The following is a 21,254-nucleotide window of genomic DNA, read 5'->3' as shown; positions in this document are numbered from 1 at the left end:
TACTTCCCTGTGTCGGCAATTGTGGTTTTCATTTCAGTGGGCTTTCTCAATTTCAGACTGATATACTTATGTATTAAGACTTAGTTTTGATTACAAACTCCCAACCCACCCTCAAAATACACAAAAAACAAGTCTGAAAGACCAAAGCAGCATGGCAGACACCCTCAGCATTTTGCTTAATAAGAGTGATCCTCAGTGCAGAGCTGTTCCTTCCTCAAATATGCTATGGAGAAAAAAAAAAAAAAAGAGGAAAAAAAAGGCAACTAGCTCTGCAACTACTTTCTCAGCTTTTGAAGTTTAGAGACAGCATTAAAAAATAGCCAAATAGCCTCCAACCTGTTGCTGAAGCTTCAAAAGCTGCTGCTGTTTCTCTTGCAGCACCTGGAGCTGTTGCTCGGCTGAGGCCATTGCATGAGAGAGAGACTGCAAAGCTACCTGGGCTGCTGAACTCAGTGCTGTCGAGGCTTCCCCAACCGTTCCAGAAGAGAGGCCACCAACTGCTGGGGTAACCCCAAAGGTACTCACTGGCATGAAACAAACAAACAAACCAAACAAAACAAAAACATGTATGTAGAAAAGAAATGATAAAGCACACCTTTAATTTCTTACTAGTTGTTAAGAGCAACGTAAAAACAAGATAAATATCTCCTTTTATACAGTTCTTGCTACAAAGTAACATCATCTTGAATTACCAAGTATATGGTTTATAGACTAGGCACACTCATCATACATGCAACATTTTCATTACAGAAGAGTCACCTAATGCCCTGGAATTCTTTTGCCACATAAGGCTGCAAGCTAAAGATGCAAGCTTGTATATTATACTCTCCAACAGAAACAAAATTGATTCAAATTAATAAATTTGGAATGCAATTTGTTTGTTAAGCTCCAAGAAGTTTAACTTCACATATAGCAACTATTTAAAAAAAATAAAACCAACATTCAACACTTATAAAAGTACAGGCAATCTGTCTGTCAGACAGTCCTTATTATGTCCAATTAAAAATATCATATTGTGTAACTATGCTAAGTAGAAAAAAAAGAAAAATTGTATATACCAGTAAACGTACTTGCATCGTCCCTTTCTATTCTAGTTCCATCACTTGTTGAAACACAGGTAAAGTGCAGAGGTTCAACTTCCAGAAGTCCAGTAAGGGAAGTAAAACTACCTTCAGCAGCTGCACAGCTACTTATTTTCCCATTTCCTGAAAGAGAAATAAATATCTGCACAATCAGCTAATGTTTTCTTGATACCAACTTTTCAAGTCATGAAGAGTCAAAAGGGACAACTAAATATAATCCACATATTTTTTTACTTCATGTTGTGGAACAAACACCTTAACACTATCACATCCACAATATAAATGGAAGTACATTTTAAAGTGGATAATGCTGCCAAATCTGAACAGAGTATCTTAATAAGTCAAATTATCAAATGTGACAGCATAAGCATAGTGTAACCTTCTTAATTCCAGAAATAAGTTATATATGGATGCTCTAGTCTTTCCACGCTGTCAGAAAATCAGCTCGCAAAAATACATTGATGTTACTGGAAAGGAAGAGAAAGAAAATAACAGACCGACTAAGATCATACACCAAGTTAGTATAAAAACTAGACTATTATTCAATATACTAACAAATTCACAGTGTGGTATGGAGGGAGGGATGGGAAGGAGATGGACAAGAGCATACAAGAAAAGGAAAGGAGTCACTATGACTGATGAGTATGCTTGCTATGAAAAGAATTTCCTGACAGGTAAGAATTGTCTCATTCTTAGGACATTTCATGGCCTAAAGATTCACTTATGAACTAACCTGAGATGATAGATACAAATATGCTTTTAAGGTATTTTAATGCCTCTGAAACAGAAAAAAAAAATCTCATTAAATCTGTAATATTTAAGTAGAAGAGTGCCATATGGCAACTTCCCAACTTCAGAAAAATCCATTTAGGTTTCTCTGCCTATAAGATGGTTGCTAGTCTAAATAAATAACAACATAACTCAGGGAAGCTGCTCAATAGAAGTGACAGATGCTTCCTAGATGACTCTGTCCCAGAGAATGATAGCAGCCTTTCTGTTTAACCTCTAGCCTTTTCTTAGATCTTCTACAGGATATGAAAAGAAGATATTCCAGAAAGAGGTTTCTTTCTTGCCCTAAGGGCTGCAGGAAATGTAAGAGATCTCATGAAGCAAGAGAATATCTTGAACTTCATTATGTACCGCTATAAAACAGGTGGAAAGTATAAAACCACATCTTCACTAAAGGAAAGCAGTATAATAGAGGCAATTACCAATTCTTTCACAATAGCTTACTGTTAAACATACGTACCTGATAGAACATCAGACAAATCAATTTCATCTGACTGTACACCAATGCTGCTGTTGTATACATTTTTACAAGAAGAGCCACTTATTTCCAAATCAAACAGAACTGGATCAAAAGGTGAGCTATATAATCCATATCTGCAAGTGGAATAAGACAAACAGCACTATTTAAACAATAAGAATTTATAGAAAATTATTTACAGAAAAAGGCCAAGTATTTAATCATCAGGATGTATTATATTCCAAACTATTCTTTTTCATTCAATTCACATAGCTTAGAACTTACCAATCACTTATATTTCATTAAAGTCATTTATTAGGTGACCTTTTCAAACACCTAATGATGCTAAATAAGTAACTCTTTGTTACTAAATAGTTTTGAAGATGTAATACCATTCTGGAAACACACAATCACACTCAGACATGGAAACTAGAACTACAAGCCTTAGACAATTAGCCACAGCAATACGCATGCCTGCACACGGTAAATCAGACATTTATCTGAAGTCAATAAAAACACAGTACTGTTTTCTGAAACAGCAAAAGAAATTCCACCTCAGCTTGTTCTTCCAGCTGAAGCAAGAAGAAAAAAGGAAATACTGCTAGGGGTACCAGTCAACACTTGTGAGTACTTCAAATATCTCAACAGAAGAAAATCTCATTACTCCTACTCTGGCAGTACTGCGGGGAAGATAAATACAATTACTCAGGTAACAAGGTGTTCCCAAATCAATTAGGGTTTTATAAGCCAAGAAAAAGGAAAATCCAAAGTAATAACAAAATAGCGTTGTTTTCCTTGTGTTCCAATACCTATTACCAGCAATCGACAAGAGGAGTAAAAATGGAAATCAGGCCAAATTATTAAGCAGGAGTAGAAAGAAAGAATGCATCTGCGTAGGTACAAAAGTGAGAAACATATAACACTTCACGCTTTGACTAGCAAGAGCCAGAACAAATACGAAGCATTTCCATGAACACGCCAGCAGTGACAGGAAGTTCCTCCACCCCCTTTTCCCTCTGCCTCCCATCAGCTCCTCTGTTCTTTGGCAGGTGAGGAAAACCCCCAACAGGTAATGCTGGAGTGTTTAAATGTCTTTTTTGATCAAGTGGTCACAAAAGGATAGATGTCTACATGAATACTACAACACCAGCAACAAGGTAGAACAGCTTTTAGACTTCTCTGAATGTTAAAATGCTTCCATGTTGGCTGGCCTCAATGCTTTTTGCCACACAGTGCTAAGACTGTAACTAGTCAGAAAATGACGTTATACAAAAGGGCAATAATTGCTACTGATCTTCAAGAAGAGAGGAAAGAAAATCTGAGAATTACAGATCAACCCATTTAACACACATTCCCCAACCAAGTTACTTACAAGCACCTAAAAGGCAGCAAATTTAAGATAACTTTATACTAAGAACAATGCATATTAGATGAATCTAGGTTGCTCTCTACAAGCATGTACTACATAGAAACAGTGCACACTGCACGTCTAGCAAGACTGAAGTGTTTGCTGCATGACCTTTTTTCATAAGCAAAGCAAGACAACATGCTACTGTAAAGTGGTTACTAAAACACACAAAAATGCTCAGACAAAATTCAGTAGGGCACCTTCACAGCCTGTTTTAGACCTCAGATTTACAAACTCAATAAATTCCGTCAGCCCAGCATTAACACTGATTACTTGCATGATTTAAGTGTTTGATTTATTAAGTTAGCAGGTGATAAAACCTAAAAAGGGGTTACAAGAGCTTTGTAGAATAGGATCAGAATTTGAATGTATTGCAGAGAGTTAAATATATTCTGTCCAACACAGATTTATTTCAATAAGCATAGTGCCTTTTACTGATCCTGAATGATCAGGTTCACAGTTTTAAGCTGCATTAGTGACACTTTTCAGAAAAGGATATAGAAGTTACATCAACAAAAAACCAAAGAAAGAATCAACAATGTCACACAAAAAAACCCCATCATCCTATTCATCTATGCAGTAATGAATATAAACTATGTGAAATACCTCTTCTGCTTCACTCAGAGATCTCAAATGGAATAATGTTTACAATTTTGTGTACCAAACTCAAAGATGAGGACCAAAGAAAACAGCTCAAGGAAACGCTTTAAGAATGACTACACATCTGGAGAATATGATCAAGATACAAACATCCTCTATACATCCAAAATTTGTTAAGAATGAAATAATCCGCTCTTTATCACCAAGGCGGACACGACACAAACATTAAAAGGCTTTAGTTGCAGCAGGAGAGATTTCAGATTAGACGTGGGCAGGAGGAGACAGTTCAAGTGTTAATGATAAGATTAAGCCACGTAATAGCTTACAATATTTAGAATAATTAAATTCCACCACTACTTTAATCAGGTGCTTTCAAGAACAGCCTGGAGAAATTAGTCAGATTTGCTAGAGACAAACCAACCTGCTTTGTTGTAGCACAGCCTAAAATACTGTCTGAAATCTCGTTCTGTTGTGCTCTGAACTGCAAGTCATGTAACACACCCATCTGGCCTTATCCTTGCAACTTTTACTTGCTTTATTACAGCACATGATAGTAAAATGAGTACTACTCTGCCTTAAGACAACATGAATGTGCAGATCCTTTAAGTAGACATCTGTTTTTATTTGATTACCAAATGTTAGGCTATTGTTCCTGGGAATGATGACAAAGAAGAAGAAAACAATACTAGAAACTCTGCAAAATATGATAAAATACAACTCAGGGAGAGGAAAGGGAAAAAGAGTAAAGCAATGGCTGCCTACTAATTTCTCTTTTTTAAAAAAAATATATAGTAATACTTATCTTCTACATAAAAAAAAAAGAAATGACAGTATTTGCTTGATCTGTAGACATATAAAGGAAAGGCCAGTAAATTCTGTCAAAATTAGTAAACTAAGTCAGAAATAGCCACTCCTTGCTAGAGACAGAGCTATAGTAATCACATATGGGATTAGACAGATGTGAGTGCTGCTATTCTTATCCTAACTATGGGGATACTGAGTTAAAAGAGAAAGCAAATTTAGTTCCAAGAAGAAAATCAGTAAAACACTATCTAGAAACACTCAGAAAACATAAGCTTGAAGGATGCCAAGAACACGGGCTCACTTCAGAAAGCTTCCCTTGAGATGCAGACAGCTGTGTTCACCACTAAGTGATCTGAAATGTCAAATGTGCCAAACTCAAAAGTGGGCAACTGGAAAGGAAAAAAACTTCTATTTCAGATATGCTGTTTAAATGAGGTACTTGGAAACAATCTATATGAAGGAACCAATTCCTTCAATTCCTACAGAAAGGTGCCATTCTCATATCAAGTGGAATTTTCACGTTTTTCTTCTCCATTTTGTTTCTAAAGAAAATTCAACATGAAAACACAAAACCTTTTATTTTTCCTAATCAACTGCAAGGATTATAGATGGTGAAATAAAATAACAACTGAGAAAAGGAATGTAGTAGAGAGCATGATAAGGATCCAAGTGTAACACCTGAGAAAAAGTTTTTATCAAGTATTTTGGTATTATAGTCCTTAACAAACCAAAACACAAAACAAAAATAAACAAACATCTCCTCCCACCCCCAACTTAGCTTACGAAATTTTCAATTTGATCGGAAGATTCTGAACTAACCTCTACCAAAACTCTTCCACCTTGATCTTGCTTGACTTGGAGGAAAAATCTTGCCCACAAATCACAATTGAAAGAGCTGTCTAACAGCAGTATGTTCCCGTCATCATAATACAGCTTTGGAAACCGCTACAAAACTGAACCACCAGAGATTTCCTTTAGGTATCACATAAATCCGAAGTTAAATGGCCAATCAGTTCAATATGCAAAAGAGGCAACATCACAGTCTGAATACATTGACATATAATTTATACTAAGAACCTCCACTCCCAGTAAATTACTCCAGGTCTCTACACTTAGAATCTGGCCTTTAGTAGCAATACATTAAATGTATGGTCAGCTTACAGAGAGACTACAATTTTGTGTAGCATTATGCAGAACTGAAACTATTCAGTATATCTGATTCCCTCCTATACTCAAAATAGGACATGCTTTGTTAATCTTTACACTAAAAATCATAAATACTGACTTAAGGATTGTACAGACTTCAAACATTACATACACATTTGCTGATTTAAAGTGCACTGTAAATTGCAAGATAGCAATTAAATTCACCTCTAACTTCACACAAGTCAAAACTATTTTCCAGAGCTGTATCAAATTAATCCTTGCTCAAACAAATATGGCAAAATGCATCTTTTCTTAAACAGCCAGCGTTTTTCAGAACACCAGAGGATAGCATTAGACAGTTTGTATGTTTGTTGTTATTAAGTTTACAAGAACCACATTTCTTAGTACCTTGTTTGAAGTAATGCTTCCATAGGTGTTAGGCGATCCTGCAACTGTCGGGACACAGCAGTTAGCAATGATGCACAAGCTGTACTACATCCTGCCAAATCTTCATCCTTTACATAATTCAGCAATACAAAATACCAATACACAGATCCTGTATATATAAAAAAAAATTAATTTCAGGTGAAACATGATGTGAATTTTCCACTCAGAAAGCATACTTTGAAGCATAATCAATGGAAGGATAAATGAAATATCTAATGGTTACTGAATACAGACTATGAAACATTCTCTCCCTTCCCTTTTTTTGAGAGACTTCAATTTAGAACCATTCTCAACTAATTCATAATTGAAGAAAAAAAGGTTCCCAAGAGACAGCTTTGCACATACTACTTTTCATTGCTTCTGCCCACTGCTTCTACTAAGCACAACAATCAAAATGCTCTTGATACACTATAATGTGCTAGGCTAGGGGTTCCAATCCCTTCAGAGCCAAGCCTCACTCTAGATTCAACTCTTCCTCTCCTCTTATCCTCTGTGTTTTTGGCTGCTGCCTCCTTATTCTGTATTTGCTGGAAGCACTGTTTCCTTACAGATCAGTTCTGGGAGCACAATGCAGTGGTTCTGTACGGAAACACAAACCTCAGCTTCCTCCTCCTCCTCCCCCTGTGCATTCCATACCTTCAATAGCAGTGCGTGAAATGTTTCTATCGGGGTGGTAGCACAACAAGCATTTTGGACTGCAAACTAATTTTCCCGCAAGACCCCTTGGTGATGCCAAGCTAGATGCAATTCAACAACATCACACTGAAAAACACAAAGCAGGTCTTGCCACCCCAAATACGAGTGCTAAAGTCATCCTCCCATTCTATCTGGCACTCAAAAGGCTTCAACAAGGTGCTAAGATACCATTACTCTGCAAAGTAGATGAGGAAGGAATTTAATTTAGTTAAAAATTTCCTTTTGGTGCAGAAGTAACAGAAGTGGATTGCTAGCTGGACATCATTTGGATAGCCAGGCTCCCTGGAATAAATCTAATTTTCAGAAATAACAAACAATCCTGACTCTCATTTATGTCAACAGAATCTGTGGTTGCTGAACACCTTCGAAAATTCTTGCAAAACTTACTTAAGCTCTCCCAAAAATGTCAGTGCCTTAGCACTCTGTTTTAAGCAAGCTAATTCACTTAAAATTCCATCATCTGCAAATGCACACTTCATACTTGCATACCACCTGACCAGACCACTCCAAGAAGCTGTTTGCACTAACTGAACAATTACCTAATTCTTAATTCACAAGAGAGTCCAACAAAACATGCCAAACAACAAATGCACTGTGTATTTTTATGACAACAAACATTGTATACATACCACCTGTTGCAGCAGCAGGCAAAAGAGGCATATTGTCAAGTAAAGCTTTTAGAAGAACTGATCCAAACCCTTGCTGACTCGGGTCACACCTGCCATTGCTACAAAGAAACACACAGACACTTTAACATTTAAGTAAGAATGAAACATGAAATCTCCTCCAGAGATAAAGTTGAAAGAGTGATGTTCCTTGCAGTCATACTCAACACATTTTTCCTCAACAGAAGATCTTCCAGATCTGTTGCTTTATAAATTCAATGTTAAACAATAACAAACACATATATACAATTCAGACTGCATGCAAAAACCCCAAATATATATAAAATATAAATATATAAAAATATATAGTTAGCACTGACCTGATGCATAGTGCAAGAAACCGTGCACATTTGTGAGCTATGCTCCGCCCAGCTTCAAAGAAGCAAACACGTATTATATCAGAGACACATTTACGTGTTTTAGAAAGCAAGCTGTCATTTCCTTCCTTTGAGCTGTAAAAACAAGTTGCATACTTTAGAGAATCATATAAAACTTTATTTTTTTTAACAGAGCTGACACTGAGAATAGCCATGCTAATTTAAACACAATTTCTCTCTTACCTGCCAGGTCCATTTGAATACACTCCAGCCAGCCAACAAAGCGTGTCTAATACAAGACTCTGAGAATGTTCTGTAGTCAGGCCATCATCTGTCTTCTTGCAAAGAGTGGTGAGCAGCTTCTCATGGAACTCTGAAAACTGTAACATGGCACACCGTTGAACTCTAGGGAGGAGGGGAGGGAAATAAAAAACAGAATTATCCAATGTGGCCATTCTCCCATTAAAGTGTCCTTCCAGCTTTGTATCCTGTCTTAGGAGGGGCAAAAAAAAGATGCCCAGATGACAGTAAAACTAGTACACAAGCATATATGATACTTTCCGTGCACACATTCCCAATCTTCCTATTTTCTGCTCACAGAACTTCCTAGGTTACTATATTTAGTAACCTTGAGGGAATTTTTTTTTTTCCTATGAGCTTGTCTAGTAACTTCTAAACCTAAACAAACTTCCATCATCTAAAACTCTCTTTGGCGACCATTTGCACACACTTCTTTGACCTCTTTAAGCCCATTACAGCCAGTGCCGCCATTGTGGGGTGGCAGCTGGTAATACAAATTAAATACTATATTATTCGTCTTTAGGTCTGTAGTACCAATCCATACAGACTTTAACCAGGTTTTTGAGTAACAATTTGTTAGTTAAATTTGATTCTAAATTTTTTGACAAATAACATACTCTCTACTGTAGGAAACAAGACACGTGGAAATACAAAGGAAAGATGCTTCCTTTAACAAAAAAAATCTGTCCAAATAATTTATCTAATTTACCAAGAAAACTTATTTACATTTGCCTTTTCAAGTCAGGCAAATAATCACTCAACATACAATTTCATGCATGGCATTATTGTGCCACAACTTGCACAGCACAGTACCCTCAAACTCAAAATTTACAGGATTTTCCATGTAAAATACGTTTATGAAATGACAACTTGAAACAATGGTTTGACCTGAGCTATTTTGAGAACTAAGTATTTTATGAGAAGTGTAACTAAAGCTAATATTTTTTAGAATTAAAAACCACCTACTAACCTTTCCTTTGAAATGGAAGTTTTTTTAAATCTTCGAATCGTTACAGAGACTTCTTGAAGTAAGTCACAGCCTCTCAGATTATCTGATTTTCTTGAAGAATTAGTGGCTTCAATTTTACTAGATGGCTTTTCCTGGTTTTTTTTTCGGTTGGGGGGGGGAGGGGAGGGAAAAAAATTTCATAAGTCACATTGGTTTTGACTGCTTCATTTGTATACCTTGTTCAGTGAAACGTATACAGTTCAGTAAAATCTCTCTCAGTTTGAGCATTGTACTAAAATAGACTACTTGTATTCACTAATTGCTTTGATACAGAACATCAAATTTAACAATGTTCTGTAAATTTATTATGTTCTAACCATTCTAATAATGTCCACAAGATGGACATCATATCATCCAATCTTACAACTACAATGATCAAGAGTAAAATACACACACACACAAATCTTTGTAAGAGGATGAGGTGTATCAGCTACTGAAAATGCTCATGGAAACAATTTCAAAAACTAGTGCTCAGAATGCGAAAGTGGCAGAACAGACTTTTTCAACTATATTTGCACAGAAGAAACAACTTAGAGATGTTGAACTCTGATTCTTGAAGGTGTTAACACAGTGTCAACTCTTAAAAAAGTAATTTTTAATGGATCTTTAATTCTCCTAATAGCTGTTTCATTTTCAGATTACATAAATCATACCAGTTCTACAACACAGGTGTCTTTCTTGGCTATTCATTACCTTGCCTGCTGCAACTTTTGCCAACAATGAAGCAAGGGAATGGCCCTTGTTAGTCTGAGGTTTTACAGATGGTATTCTAACCACTGGTCTAATGCCACCATTGCAGATTTCTTCTGTTCCTCTGTCATTCACTGCTTTAACATGAATTAAAAATGAGCGGTACTTGCCACCAGCCATGCCTAAAAGTGGAAGAAAAGGCCGGGGGGAGGGGAGGAGAATTTGCGTCATTTACTAGGGCAAGTTGTAAACACATTCCAACTTCACAGATATAGTGTACAAGCAAAGCTCAACTACATTAGTTACAGTACTTTAGCATCAGTTTGAAAAGTAACTCACTATTGTGTTATACAGCAAAATTTGTCAGTGTGAAAATAAATACAAACCAAAGTCTGACTACAGAAGTATGAGATGCATTTTAGTCACACATACTTCACGTGAATAGCATAATAAACTGGTTTACCTTTAACAAGCTTTGGACTTGTTAGTGTCAACATTCCAGCATGTCCTGATAGATCGAGTCCAGTAGCCAGCCATACAGGACCACAAAGTATATCTTCCTTGTGTTCCTCCAGAAATGGACACAATCTAAGACCTTAAAAAACATGAGTCATATGGACCTGAATTACTCATAATTAAGTTACAAAATCTGATAATTTGCATGGGTTGAAAATACACCATGTCAAACTCTGATCACTAAATACATATAAACTCTACATCGAAAAACTAACAATTACTTGAGGTTCACTTTAAGCCATTTTCCAGTGAAATCAATAAAGGTAAATGACAGTTTTCAAAGCGTTTTCAGTTATATTATATGGATGATATGTATGCTGACTGGCTCAGAGCCACAAAATACACAACTGATAAAATTATGAACCAATATATTTTGATCCACAACTCTCACTGGGTCTTTTTTGAAGCAGGACAAAACTGTTTACAAAAAACAAACAAACAAATTTGTTCCTCCTGTGGTATACTGAAATTATCATTCACTCATCTTCTGCTTCTTTCTCAGCATGAAAACCCTCCTTCCAGCACTTTTTCTTTTATCACCCCTTTGACCCCCCCACCCCCCTTTGCAACACCTTTCTTGGAGTCATAGAATGACTGGTTTGGGTTGGAAGGGACCTTTAAAGTCATGCTCTATATAAGCCTGATCACATGAAAGGAAAGAAGGCGTAAAGTAAGACTGTTGAAAGGACCAAGAAAAAGAATCACAGTTCTGGAAATGATTCACTCCAACTATCAATTTCTAGTCTGTAGCTCTCCTCACTCGGATCCAATCTGATTGCCTTTCAGAGTCTGACAGATTTTGTCAAAGAGTACCGGTTAACAAAAAAAGGTTATAAAAACAGGCACAGCAAGCCTGATATAGCTGAAAATTAACACGACTAGTTATGAATTCTTTACCAGCTGTTTATTTTTCTTGGTTTACAGCAGCAGTCTAAACAAAATCCAGGTATGCAAAGAAAAACTATTAAAACTAGCTAAGGAAACCAAGTAAAATACTGCTGGAATAGGGTAAGAGTTTAAGTTAGAAAGGTGCCATATCAGTCTACTTTATTTTTAAATTCAAATAAATACTAATCTGCTTTTAAGCACCAAAACTCTCCAGTAGGGGTTTTTTTGGTGTGTTTGTGTTAAACTTTCAACTCATACAGTAAACAGACCAGTGAGAGAGGCAACACTGAACAGGGCTGAGAAATCAGTCTATTTTAAATGGCTGAGAAATTTTTGCAGAGAAATTACGGTATATCCTTAAAAAAAGAAAAAAGCAAGCTCATATTTTAAACAAGGTATAACAAGATAAATAAAACTTACATTGTGGTTCCTCTACATCCATATACTGCATTTCTTCATTGAATTCAACCAGTCCTGGTTTTCCATTTCTCTCCACTTCAATATTATGAGCTGGAGACAAAGGAAATGTGATCTGTCTATCTACTGCTGCTTCTGGAAATAAAAATATTAGCAAGATTTCATAAACATTAATTAAGGCTCACAGAAAACAGAAGCAGTAGTTTTCATAGCACATTTATCAACTTTCTGCCCAAAACACTATTTCTAATATAGGCATGTTTTTCATATTAGCATTGCAACTGAACTTGCAGCAGATAATTAAAAAATATTTTGTTGAATGACTTGTAAGCAGCCTGCTTTACTTTAACACTGCCCAAGTTATTTTCTCCTAACAATCAACTGTGGATTACTCCTAAGTAATTAGATTCCAGTATTGAAAATTTGATAACTTAAACTGAAAATAACTGGATTGCTCCTGCTGAACATCAGACATTATTCTGATAACACTTAAGTACAGTTCTTTTTTAATTAAATGGTTCTCATGAATCATAGATGAAGAGGACATGCAAGCAAATGAACAAGAAGCATATACAGTGATTTAACTGCCAGATCAAAAACATTAGTTCCAAACCAGAAGAATTATGCCTCTGGCCTTCCCGTTATTACACACTACACATTTAACTGGTTCCAGGGCTCCTGTCCTACAAAAAATGACTGAATAAACTATCCCCTACAGATCTTCCTTAGGTCTCATTATCTTAAAATTTCAGTTCCTTTCTCACCCTATGGAGGGAGAGAAGGGAAAGCGGGGGGCAGGGGGGGTTTAACTGAATTTCAGTCTGAAGATTTTATACCTTTGAGAGCCACCAAACAATCCTGAATATTACTTTTCCCTGGGATTAGGACATTTTGGTTAATATCCAGCACAGGTATAAATCATCTAGGTTTGCCTTCCCTTATACTGAAATCATTAGTGTTCTATTACTTCACTCAGTAGTGCGTGGAAAAAAAGGCAAATGTCATTAATGTCCTTTTCCAAAACCCAAGAAATTGAAAAAGGGTAGGAAGCAACTGCAGTGCAATAATACTTGAGAGGATGTTGGTTAGTTGAGGCTCCCCAGTCCTACTGAATCAAAAAGAGAAAAAGACCTTGCCAAGGCTGCCTCGCAGGCGCTTTCACATCTCCCAGCCCTTTCCAGACTGCCTGTGTATACCCTGGCCCTCCACTCCACGCTTTCTCCACCCTATCCATAACAGAAAAGAGCAAATTCCACTATACTGCATGTAAGGAAGTGAAACATCACTTTCTGGAAGAGCTCTGTCATGTCTCATGTTCGGTATGCTGTACTGTAAAGCATCCACAAAAAGCTCTGGCAATTTATTTCACAGCCAAATCAAATGTCTTCAAAGAATTACCAACACATGGAACTGTTTGCTCAGCAATATTTAAAACTGAAACATTAAGGAAAAGAGTTTAGCATTTCTTCTACTGTTTTGTTTCACAGATTAAGATTTTCAGATTAATTCTGACATCCAGATCTGCAAATGGACTGAATTCTAAAATTCATGCCAAAAACAAAGCAGGTTCTCTTCAGAAGAGCAACATGGACTATCTGTCCTATTTTTTGATTTGATAGAATAAAATTCTGCTACATGTTAAAATTAAGGTTTTACTTCAAGAATTAAACAAAGGAAGAATCTGCACAAACATGTTGACTGCTGTCCTGCAGTCACAGCTAGCACGTCTGCTAAAACTGTTAAACCATCTCGTATCTTAAAAGAATACACTTTTCTCCAAGAATATTACTGTGCTAGAATATTTTATTCTTGGATAACCACCAGTTTATAGGATTTCTTTAAGGAGCATCTCCAACACAATTTTTTTCTTGTTAAACACTGGGGGATGCTACAGAGTAAGAAGTTGTATGAAAGCATGTCAATGATCTTTGGTATGCCTGTATTCGTTTTCAAAATTTTCAGCTCTGTTACCCTTGTTTAACTGGGGTGCTCTTACTTAGCATTTAAAAAAATAGAAAAGAAAAAAAAAATCTTTTAAAAGCATGCTTGCTGTTCTCCCCAACACATTTTATATCCAGCAGCCAATTTAATAATATTCAACAGCAAGATTTCTCTGAAATACCAGGTTCCTAGAAGCTTTTCAAAAAGAGGTGGCCAGATAAAGATAACCAATTAAGGCTTTGATAAAAGGAAGTGCTGCATGTAATACCTTCCATCCCTAGCAGACAGGGCAGCAGGACATGCAATGAACACTCTCACCACAGGAAAATCCCAATGGAGGCACAAACTTTTCCACACCAAAGAAGTGACTTTTCAATTTATGCTACCCCCTCATAGGTTCCCTGAGAGCTAGTAAGATCCAGAGTCCAGCTAGGAGTCTTCCCAAGGCAAGAGCATTCATAACTTTGGTCTACCCTGTCAAAACTGCAAGGAACAAAAGGTGAAATCATACTGCAGCTTTCACGTAGCTTAGTTAATGAGCCAGATGATGAGAGAATTCCCAAGAAAGCCAGGTTTTAGCTACTGTCATCAAAAAAAGCCTTGCTATTTTCTCTTACGCATCCAAGAGGCACTGGCAAATAATTTCCTTCTGTGACTTGGAATAATTTGTTATAATTTTTTTAAATATATCAAGAACTTAAAAGAGCACCATTTGTTTCATCAGTCAACCTCTAGGATGATTTACTATTGACAACATTTTTTTAATGACTATAGGATTCAAGCAGTACAGAATAATAATTCAGTCCAACCTTTCTGAGCTATGCACTTTTATTTGTATAAAATTCAGGATTTTGAAACTGTTTACCCAGTTTGTTTCCCCAATTTACATTCAAACATCATAAGTGAAAACAGACCATAATGCTGAGAAATAGAATAAAATGGAAATAAGTAAAACCAAAATATTTACACAATTTCAAGCAATTCTTCTAATGTACATCACAGAGGATAATGAGTTTGAGAAAAAAAATAATATTCTGAAAGATATCTTAAATTCTTTCTTACCATTGACTTTCCCTAAGCCTGGAGCTTTATTTTTCAGTAAAGTCACTTGAATCTGGGGAATGTTTGTGATGTTTGAATTCAAAACAAATTTGAAGTCCACATGTCCAACCATACAGGCTTTCGGTAGAACCAGTTCAAAGACATGCTCATCCCAGCTGTTGCTGTCAGGAAAAAAAGATGACAATGACCCAGTGTTAAGAGAAAATTCAGATCAAGCAGGCAGCATTACCCAGTGCATTCTCCATCTATGCACTTTCTTTAACAAGAAAAACAACTTATTTTGCCATAGTTGACATCCACATGAATTTCTGAGGTAAAAGTTTTTCAAGCTGCAGTTAACCACATTAATTTTGTGAAGAACATATTAAAAGCCAATTGATAAGAGAGGGTGAATCAATGTTTGGATAAAAGTAGCAGTGAAAAGATTCCCTACTACCTTCATTACAGTACTGTTTCCATACCACTATAAATACCAGTTACTCATTTCTAGAAAAAAAGGAAGGGGGGGAGCAGGGGGATATCATTAAAAAAAAGGATCTACCAATCAGTGAAGTGTATGAAAGCATGAAAGTAACTACCTTGCAACCTCTTAAGTTGGCCTTCTCCATTGGTGTTACACAATGTCACTTTCTGGTGGTACAACAGCCACATCCAGGACACTCAAAATATTAGTTTCAAATTTTTTTTTTTTTAATACACGTTTGATAATTTATACAGGATAAGAAGTGCTTCTTACCAGGAGCACACTCAGAAGCCTGCGCTGTGCAAAATGGGTATAGCTTTCTTTTAATGAGTCATATTTTCCTTTTGAAGCTAACTTCAGTTTACACTGAAAGTGTAAACTTGAGATAATAACTACCCCTCAATGATTAGTTCCATAGTTTGATGCACTAAGGTTTGCAAAAAATAGTTCAAACTAAAGAGCAATTAAAATAAAACTAATCATGTGTCAATTGTAACATTTGTGTACATTTTTAAAATAACTGCACTTCCTGATCTTTTCAATTTATCAGTAAATAATTTTTTAAAATATAGTAAGTTTGATAGCCCGTGATTATTTAATTGTATAACTGAGAACACTAAGAAACTGAGTATGCTGCTATAAATATTGGTTAGACGTTTTTCTAACATCTAAATTACAAAAAGGTTATTTAAATCAAATAATATGCTACACATTGAGTATTGTGCAGAAAACCATTTTAAAATAGATTAAGGATTGGTACTAATATATTTAGTTATTTGCATTTTTTACAGTAGTATCCCTGAAGGCTGTATCTCCCTCAGGCAAGTATAATACACTTATAATGGATTCCAAGTACGCATAATGAAATGGCATGCCGGCTTTCCAGAACAAGCAACATAGAAAAGCAGTGATTTTGGGAGGAAAGATGGACAGAAGAGAGCTTGTGGTTATGATTTATGGAGCAACAGTGAAAAATATTCAGCTAACTGTACAAATAACTCAAGTAAATAAAATATAACAAAAACTTATCCTACAACTTCAGGGAAAAAAACTCTGTTAGCAAACGTAACACTAAAAACTTAGAATCACTCACACCCTTCCTCTTGCTTGGAGAATACGTAGCCCACTGCAAAACAGGGAGAGGCTTGAGGGTGTTTTTTTATGTCTGAGTATTCCTATAGGTGTCATGCCAAGCATGGACTAAATGAGATATTCAAAGAAGCAAGCCATCTGAAAGACTAAGTAATATTCTGTTCATCCAGTTTACCTTAAGATCTGGTACAAAACCAGAAATTAATAATAAACCAGTTTGTCTGCAGTACTCTTTTGTAGTCTGTAATGCTGCATATGACACATACTGCTGTACTGAATTACAACTGTTATTTGCCTACTCCAGAAATCTATTTTTGACAGAATTCAGCAGCAGATGCCCCAAAGGAAGTTTAAGTATCTCAATAGGCATGTATGGAATAATGATCCTCCATGAAGGTCTCACATTAATCCAACAGTGAAGAGATCATCTTATACCTGTGGCGATGAAATTCACAATCTAATTCTGTGACGAGTGAAAAACTCCCCTTGAAACAGGTTTTTAATTTCTCATAGCTCTGTTTAAGCGCATCCTCTTTATTTGTGTGTAAAGTTTCAAAGAAGCAAAAAAATTAATTTACTTCCTTATTATTTTCTCAATATTTTAGCATATCCATCCTAAACATCACTTTTCTCTGATAATCTAATGCAAGTTCTTTTAGCAACTTTTCTCACCTTTGAAACCCTTCTAAATCTATAGCATCTTTTTAAAGAAGAATACACAATCAAGACTGTGTTCTAAATGCAAATACACCATCATTCGCACAACTACAAAATATTTTTCAACACACTTCTCCATTCGTTTTCTAGAACACCTCATCAGTGTTTGATCTTCCACTACAACTGAACTTTGAGCTGCAGACCTATTTCCAGACTTTAAACACTGGAAAGCACATCAGTACCTAGCTCTTCCTTCTTTCACATATTTTCAAATATGTCTGTACAAGATGAATACATAAAATATTTCCTATATAAGTTAGAGGAAAACCCAGGAAACTCAGATGTCACTGTTTTATCAAAGCATGTGAGGAATTCATGTACTTTTTTAAAAAGGATTAATCCAATTTAACATTTCAGTTAAATTACCACTGAGCAGGAAATACTGATATGTAGATAAATCATAAGGTAAACCAGACTCTGCTTTTTCTGTTTTCTTTGTTACAGAGCCTTTTTACAATAACAAAGTAGGATTGAAAGAGCATGACTGTAATATAATGCCATTCCCTAAAATACGTTTACAGGATTATCTCCTTCTATCTATTTGAGAAACAAAATAATTATTATATCAAATTGCATTATTCATCTGTCTAACCCTGTAATCCCACATCTTGATAGGAATCAGTATAAGACACTCAAAGAGAAGATAAAAGGAACTTCATATTAAGGACCAACAAAATAATCCAGAAATCAAAAAGTTTCTTCCCAGATAAATTTTAATTAAGAGCTAACATTGCTCTCAACCTTAAGATTGTACATTCTACCCTATGAACATAGGGACTGTAATTTAATAATTTTCATCGTGAGTCATTTAGCAGCTGTCAAAGATTTCCAGTACTAAACCAAAACTTTTAACTTTACCTCTTTACATTCCTGTTTTATTTTGCAGCAGGCATAATTCTCTTCCTCTGATGAAACAATATTCATAAGCTAATGTTCCACTCATCACCTTCTAATTAACAGCTATTACCTTCACTGTTTGCTTCCTTTTATCTTCATATTGGTAGCTTTTTACTGTTCAACTGTTGCTGAACACACTAGATAATCAATAGTTTTAACTGGAAGTTATTTTGCAAGGAACCACCTCCTTTCCACTTGTTACTTACAGAGTATTTTAATTACACAAAGCAAAACCACAGGGTAAATAAAGGTTTTAAAGCCTATAAACACACTGCAAGCTTTTAACTGTAGCTTATGAACATTTAATTAAGGCAAGTTCAGCTCATGTTAGGTGTCAGCCCTGGAAACGCCTGCAACTATTACCTTCCAGACCTGTTTTCCCACCTGGAATGCTTCATTATCACATGTTAGCTTTCACTTATTTATACAACAAGCTTTTTTTCCCCACATATGATCTCTAGCTCCTCTAGCATCCTTTGGCTATTTCATTGCTTCCACTGTATGAGCATTTAGATGCTACATTACTACCCAAATCTTATACATCAGTGGGACAGATGTGTGACAGCCTGACCCAAAAGACCTTGTAGTGCCTTATTATGCACGTCCCTTAATAAAACACATAACGCAATTTATATCTATATTTTGTTTCTCCAAGCATTTTTCAGAAAAACTATGCAAAGCTACTTCAGGTAGGTCTTAGGCAACTCTTCAAGGAGACTGCAACACTGCTGTTCTAGTCTTTAGGATCCCAGAGGAATTCCAAGTTCTCATGCCACATGTAGAAAACTAAGAAGTACTACACATAACATGTCGGTGCAATTCATTTCAATGAAAATATTGCCTAAATTTTAGCACAACCAGGGCTCTATACTGGTTTAAGTAAATGTCTTGCATAAAAAGATTTAACTTGACGTGAACAGACATAAATCCAGATTCCATCTTCACATTTTAAAATAAATTACAATACGATTTTGTTTAGGACAACTAACAATTAGTCATACTGGCACCTGCAGCTTGTGTTTTCCAATTAAAAAAATGTACTAAGAATGTGTGTATGCATAAGAAGGGTGAATTAGACTTTTATAGAAACAATCAAGAATATCTGTAATTCTGGCGAATGTGCTTATCTAGTTATATAATGAAATGGCAACATTTGGCAAACAAAAATACACAAATTCAAAACTTGACTTTTCAATTTGTTTCAAGGTCCACTAAAACAACTCTGGCAATCTCACAAAGACTTATAATGCAAACTACCAAATAAGGATTATTATCTTTGAAAGTACACGCTCTTAAAGCTTACACACTACTTAAAAACAATTAAATTGCATGAAATTTGTGATTATACCAGCTATATGAACTAGTTAAGCAATACACACGATTCTTTTTGCCCTGTTACCCTACCTACCTGTCTGTCTGTAGCTTCCAAGTTCGAGTATGCTGAGCTGCATCCCCATGGTGCTGCTGGTGCAAATGCTGAGGATGCCGCCTTTGCTGCTGCTCTTGCTGGACTTCTACCCAACAGGGAGGGACAGTGGCTGAAAACCGTGGTGTCAAGGTCTCGAAACGGGTCAGTTCCACCAGGGATGTCAGCGTTTCAAGGGAAAATGGCTGGTCCACCAAAAGATCAACTCCTGAATAATTACAGAACATACATTAATTACTACATAGATATTTTCTCCAGAACATCCTATAAACAGTTTGAAATCTATCCAGACTGCTATATGTAAAATTAACTACATGTTATACGAAGTTTCTAAAAAAAAACCCAAAAAACAAACAAAACAAACCACCAAAAACCCCAAACAAAAAAAACCCACAAGCAACCAGCAACCCTAGCCTTGAAGCCGGTATCTTTTGAAGCCAGCTCATTTGGAATAATTTTTTTAAGTACTGAGAGCTCTGAGCATGCTGTCTGGGATTCAACCAGAAGCATCAGGAAAAAGTAATTAGCCACCTATACTTTGATGATGTAAAGCTGATGAAAACTTTTTTTTTTAATATCTCTATTGACTCAGTTAAAAAAAAAAACATGAAAGTTTAAATTGCATGAAAACAGACATATGGAATTACGATGCAATCGTAACATTTTTATCACTGTTTCAAACATTACTTTGGCACCTGCTTATCAATATAGACTTGTTTTATGGTGGATTACTAGAATGTTTTTGGAAGGCTCCCAGTTTAGCTTAAAAGAGGGGTAAGGGAAAACCAAACATGCGTAATATAATGCACTTAAAAGACACTGGGCCTAGACAAGTATTTTGTCTTTTTGTCTTCACATTCAAGTCTTGTCCTGAGGAAACAAGGATATTAACTGAAGAAGTACTGAAAATTAAAATATCCCAGGGAGACAAACACCTGAAGAAACATTACAAAGGAACTCTAAAAATAATCATGTTTCCTCAGACACCAAAAAAAAAAAAAAAAAGAGAAAACTTGAAGGTAAATAAGACACACACAATGTCAATTTTCTTACATTTTGAGCATTTTCTCTTGAAAATGCATTTTGGAGAAAATCTTTTACTCGTAAAGAAATGATGGTTTTCAAAAGGAGAAACTTGGCTACCTGACTACTACTGTCACCACCCTGGGGCGGGGGGTGGGGTGGGGCGGGGGGGTGGAATTAAATACACCAACATAAATACCATGCCCACAGTGAAGTCTGAACCTAGAGACTATCTTGCAAAGCAAGCCAGGTTGAAACCAGAATAACAACAAGATTACATCCTCCAGCTTGAGAGTAGAAAGGCACATGCAATTCTTCCTGAAAAGTGGAGAAGCTCAAGATGAGATACCCAGAGTCAGGCAAAAAAATTCACTCTCATTGCAACAACTATGACTTCTACTT

At 36.0% G+C, this 21,254-nt stretch overlaps 1 protein-coding gene across 9 annotated transcripts in view; it reads right to left on the bottom strand.

Moving 5' to 3' along the window:
* BIRC6 (baculoviral IAP repeat containing 6) overlaps window positions 1-21,254 on the bottom strand; it is a 190,654-nt gene that overhangs the window by 127,166 nt on the left and 42,234 nt on the right. For 5 of the 9 annotated variants that reach the window (XM_072856609.1, XM_072856604.1, XM_072856607.1 and 2 more), the window contains exons 12-24: window positions 19,812-20,037; window positions 15,235-15,395; window positions 12,235-12,366; window positions 10,874-11,005; window positions 10,414-10,592; window positions 9,682-9,812; window positions 8,655-8,816; window positions 8,415-8,546; window positions 8,059-8,156; window positions 6,695-6,842; window positions 2,332-2,465; window positions 1,059-1,205; window positions 337-524 (exon numbers count right to left, since the gene is read on the bottom strand). In XM_072856609.1, coding sequence (XP_072712710.1) covers window positions 337-524; window positions 1,059-1,205; window positions 2,332-2,465; window positions 6,695-6,842; window positions 8,059-8,156; window positions 8,415-8,546; window positions 8,655-8,816; window positions 9,682-9,812; window positions 10,414-10,592; window positions 10,874-11,005; window positions 12,235-12,366; window positions 15,235-15,395; window positions 19,812-20,037 — 1,970 coding nt within the window. The remainder of the gene's footprint in view (window positions 1-336; window positions 525-1,058; window positions 1,206-2,331; window positions 2,466-6,694; window positions 6,843-8,058; window positions 8,157-8,414; window positions 8,547-8,654; window positions 8,817-9,681; window positions 9,813-10,413; window positions 10,593-10,873; window positions 11,006-12,234; window positions 12,367-15,234; window positions 15,396-19,811; window positions 20,038-21,254) is intronic. The other 4 variants (XM_072856602.1, XM_072856605.1, XM_072856603.1 and 1 more) reach the window with 4 other exon arrangements.

This window comes from Ciconia boyciana, chromosome 3 (genome assembly GCF_034638445.1).
Source record: "Ciconia boyciana chromosome 3, ASM3463844v1, whole genome shotgun sequence".
NCBI lineage: Eukaryota > Metazoa > Chordata > Aves > Ciconiiformes > Ciconiidae > Ciconia > Ciconia boyciana.
The sequence above is the reverse complement of the archived record's forward strand: the minus strand, read 5'-3'. Positions and strand labels throughout refer to the sequence as shown.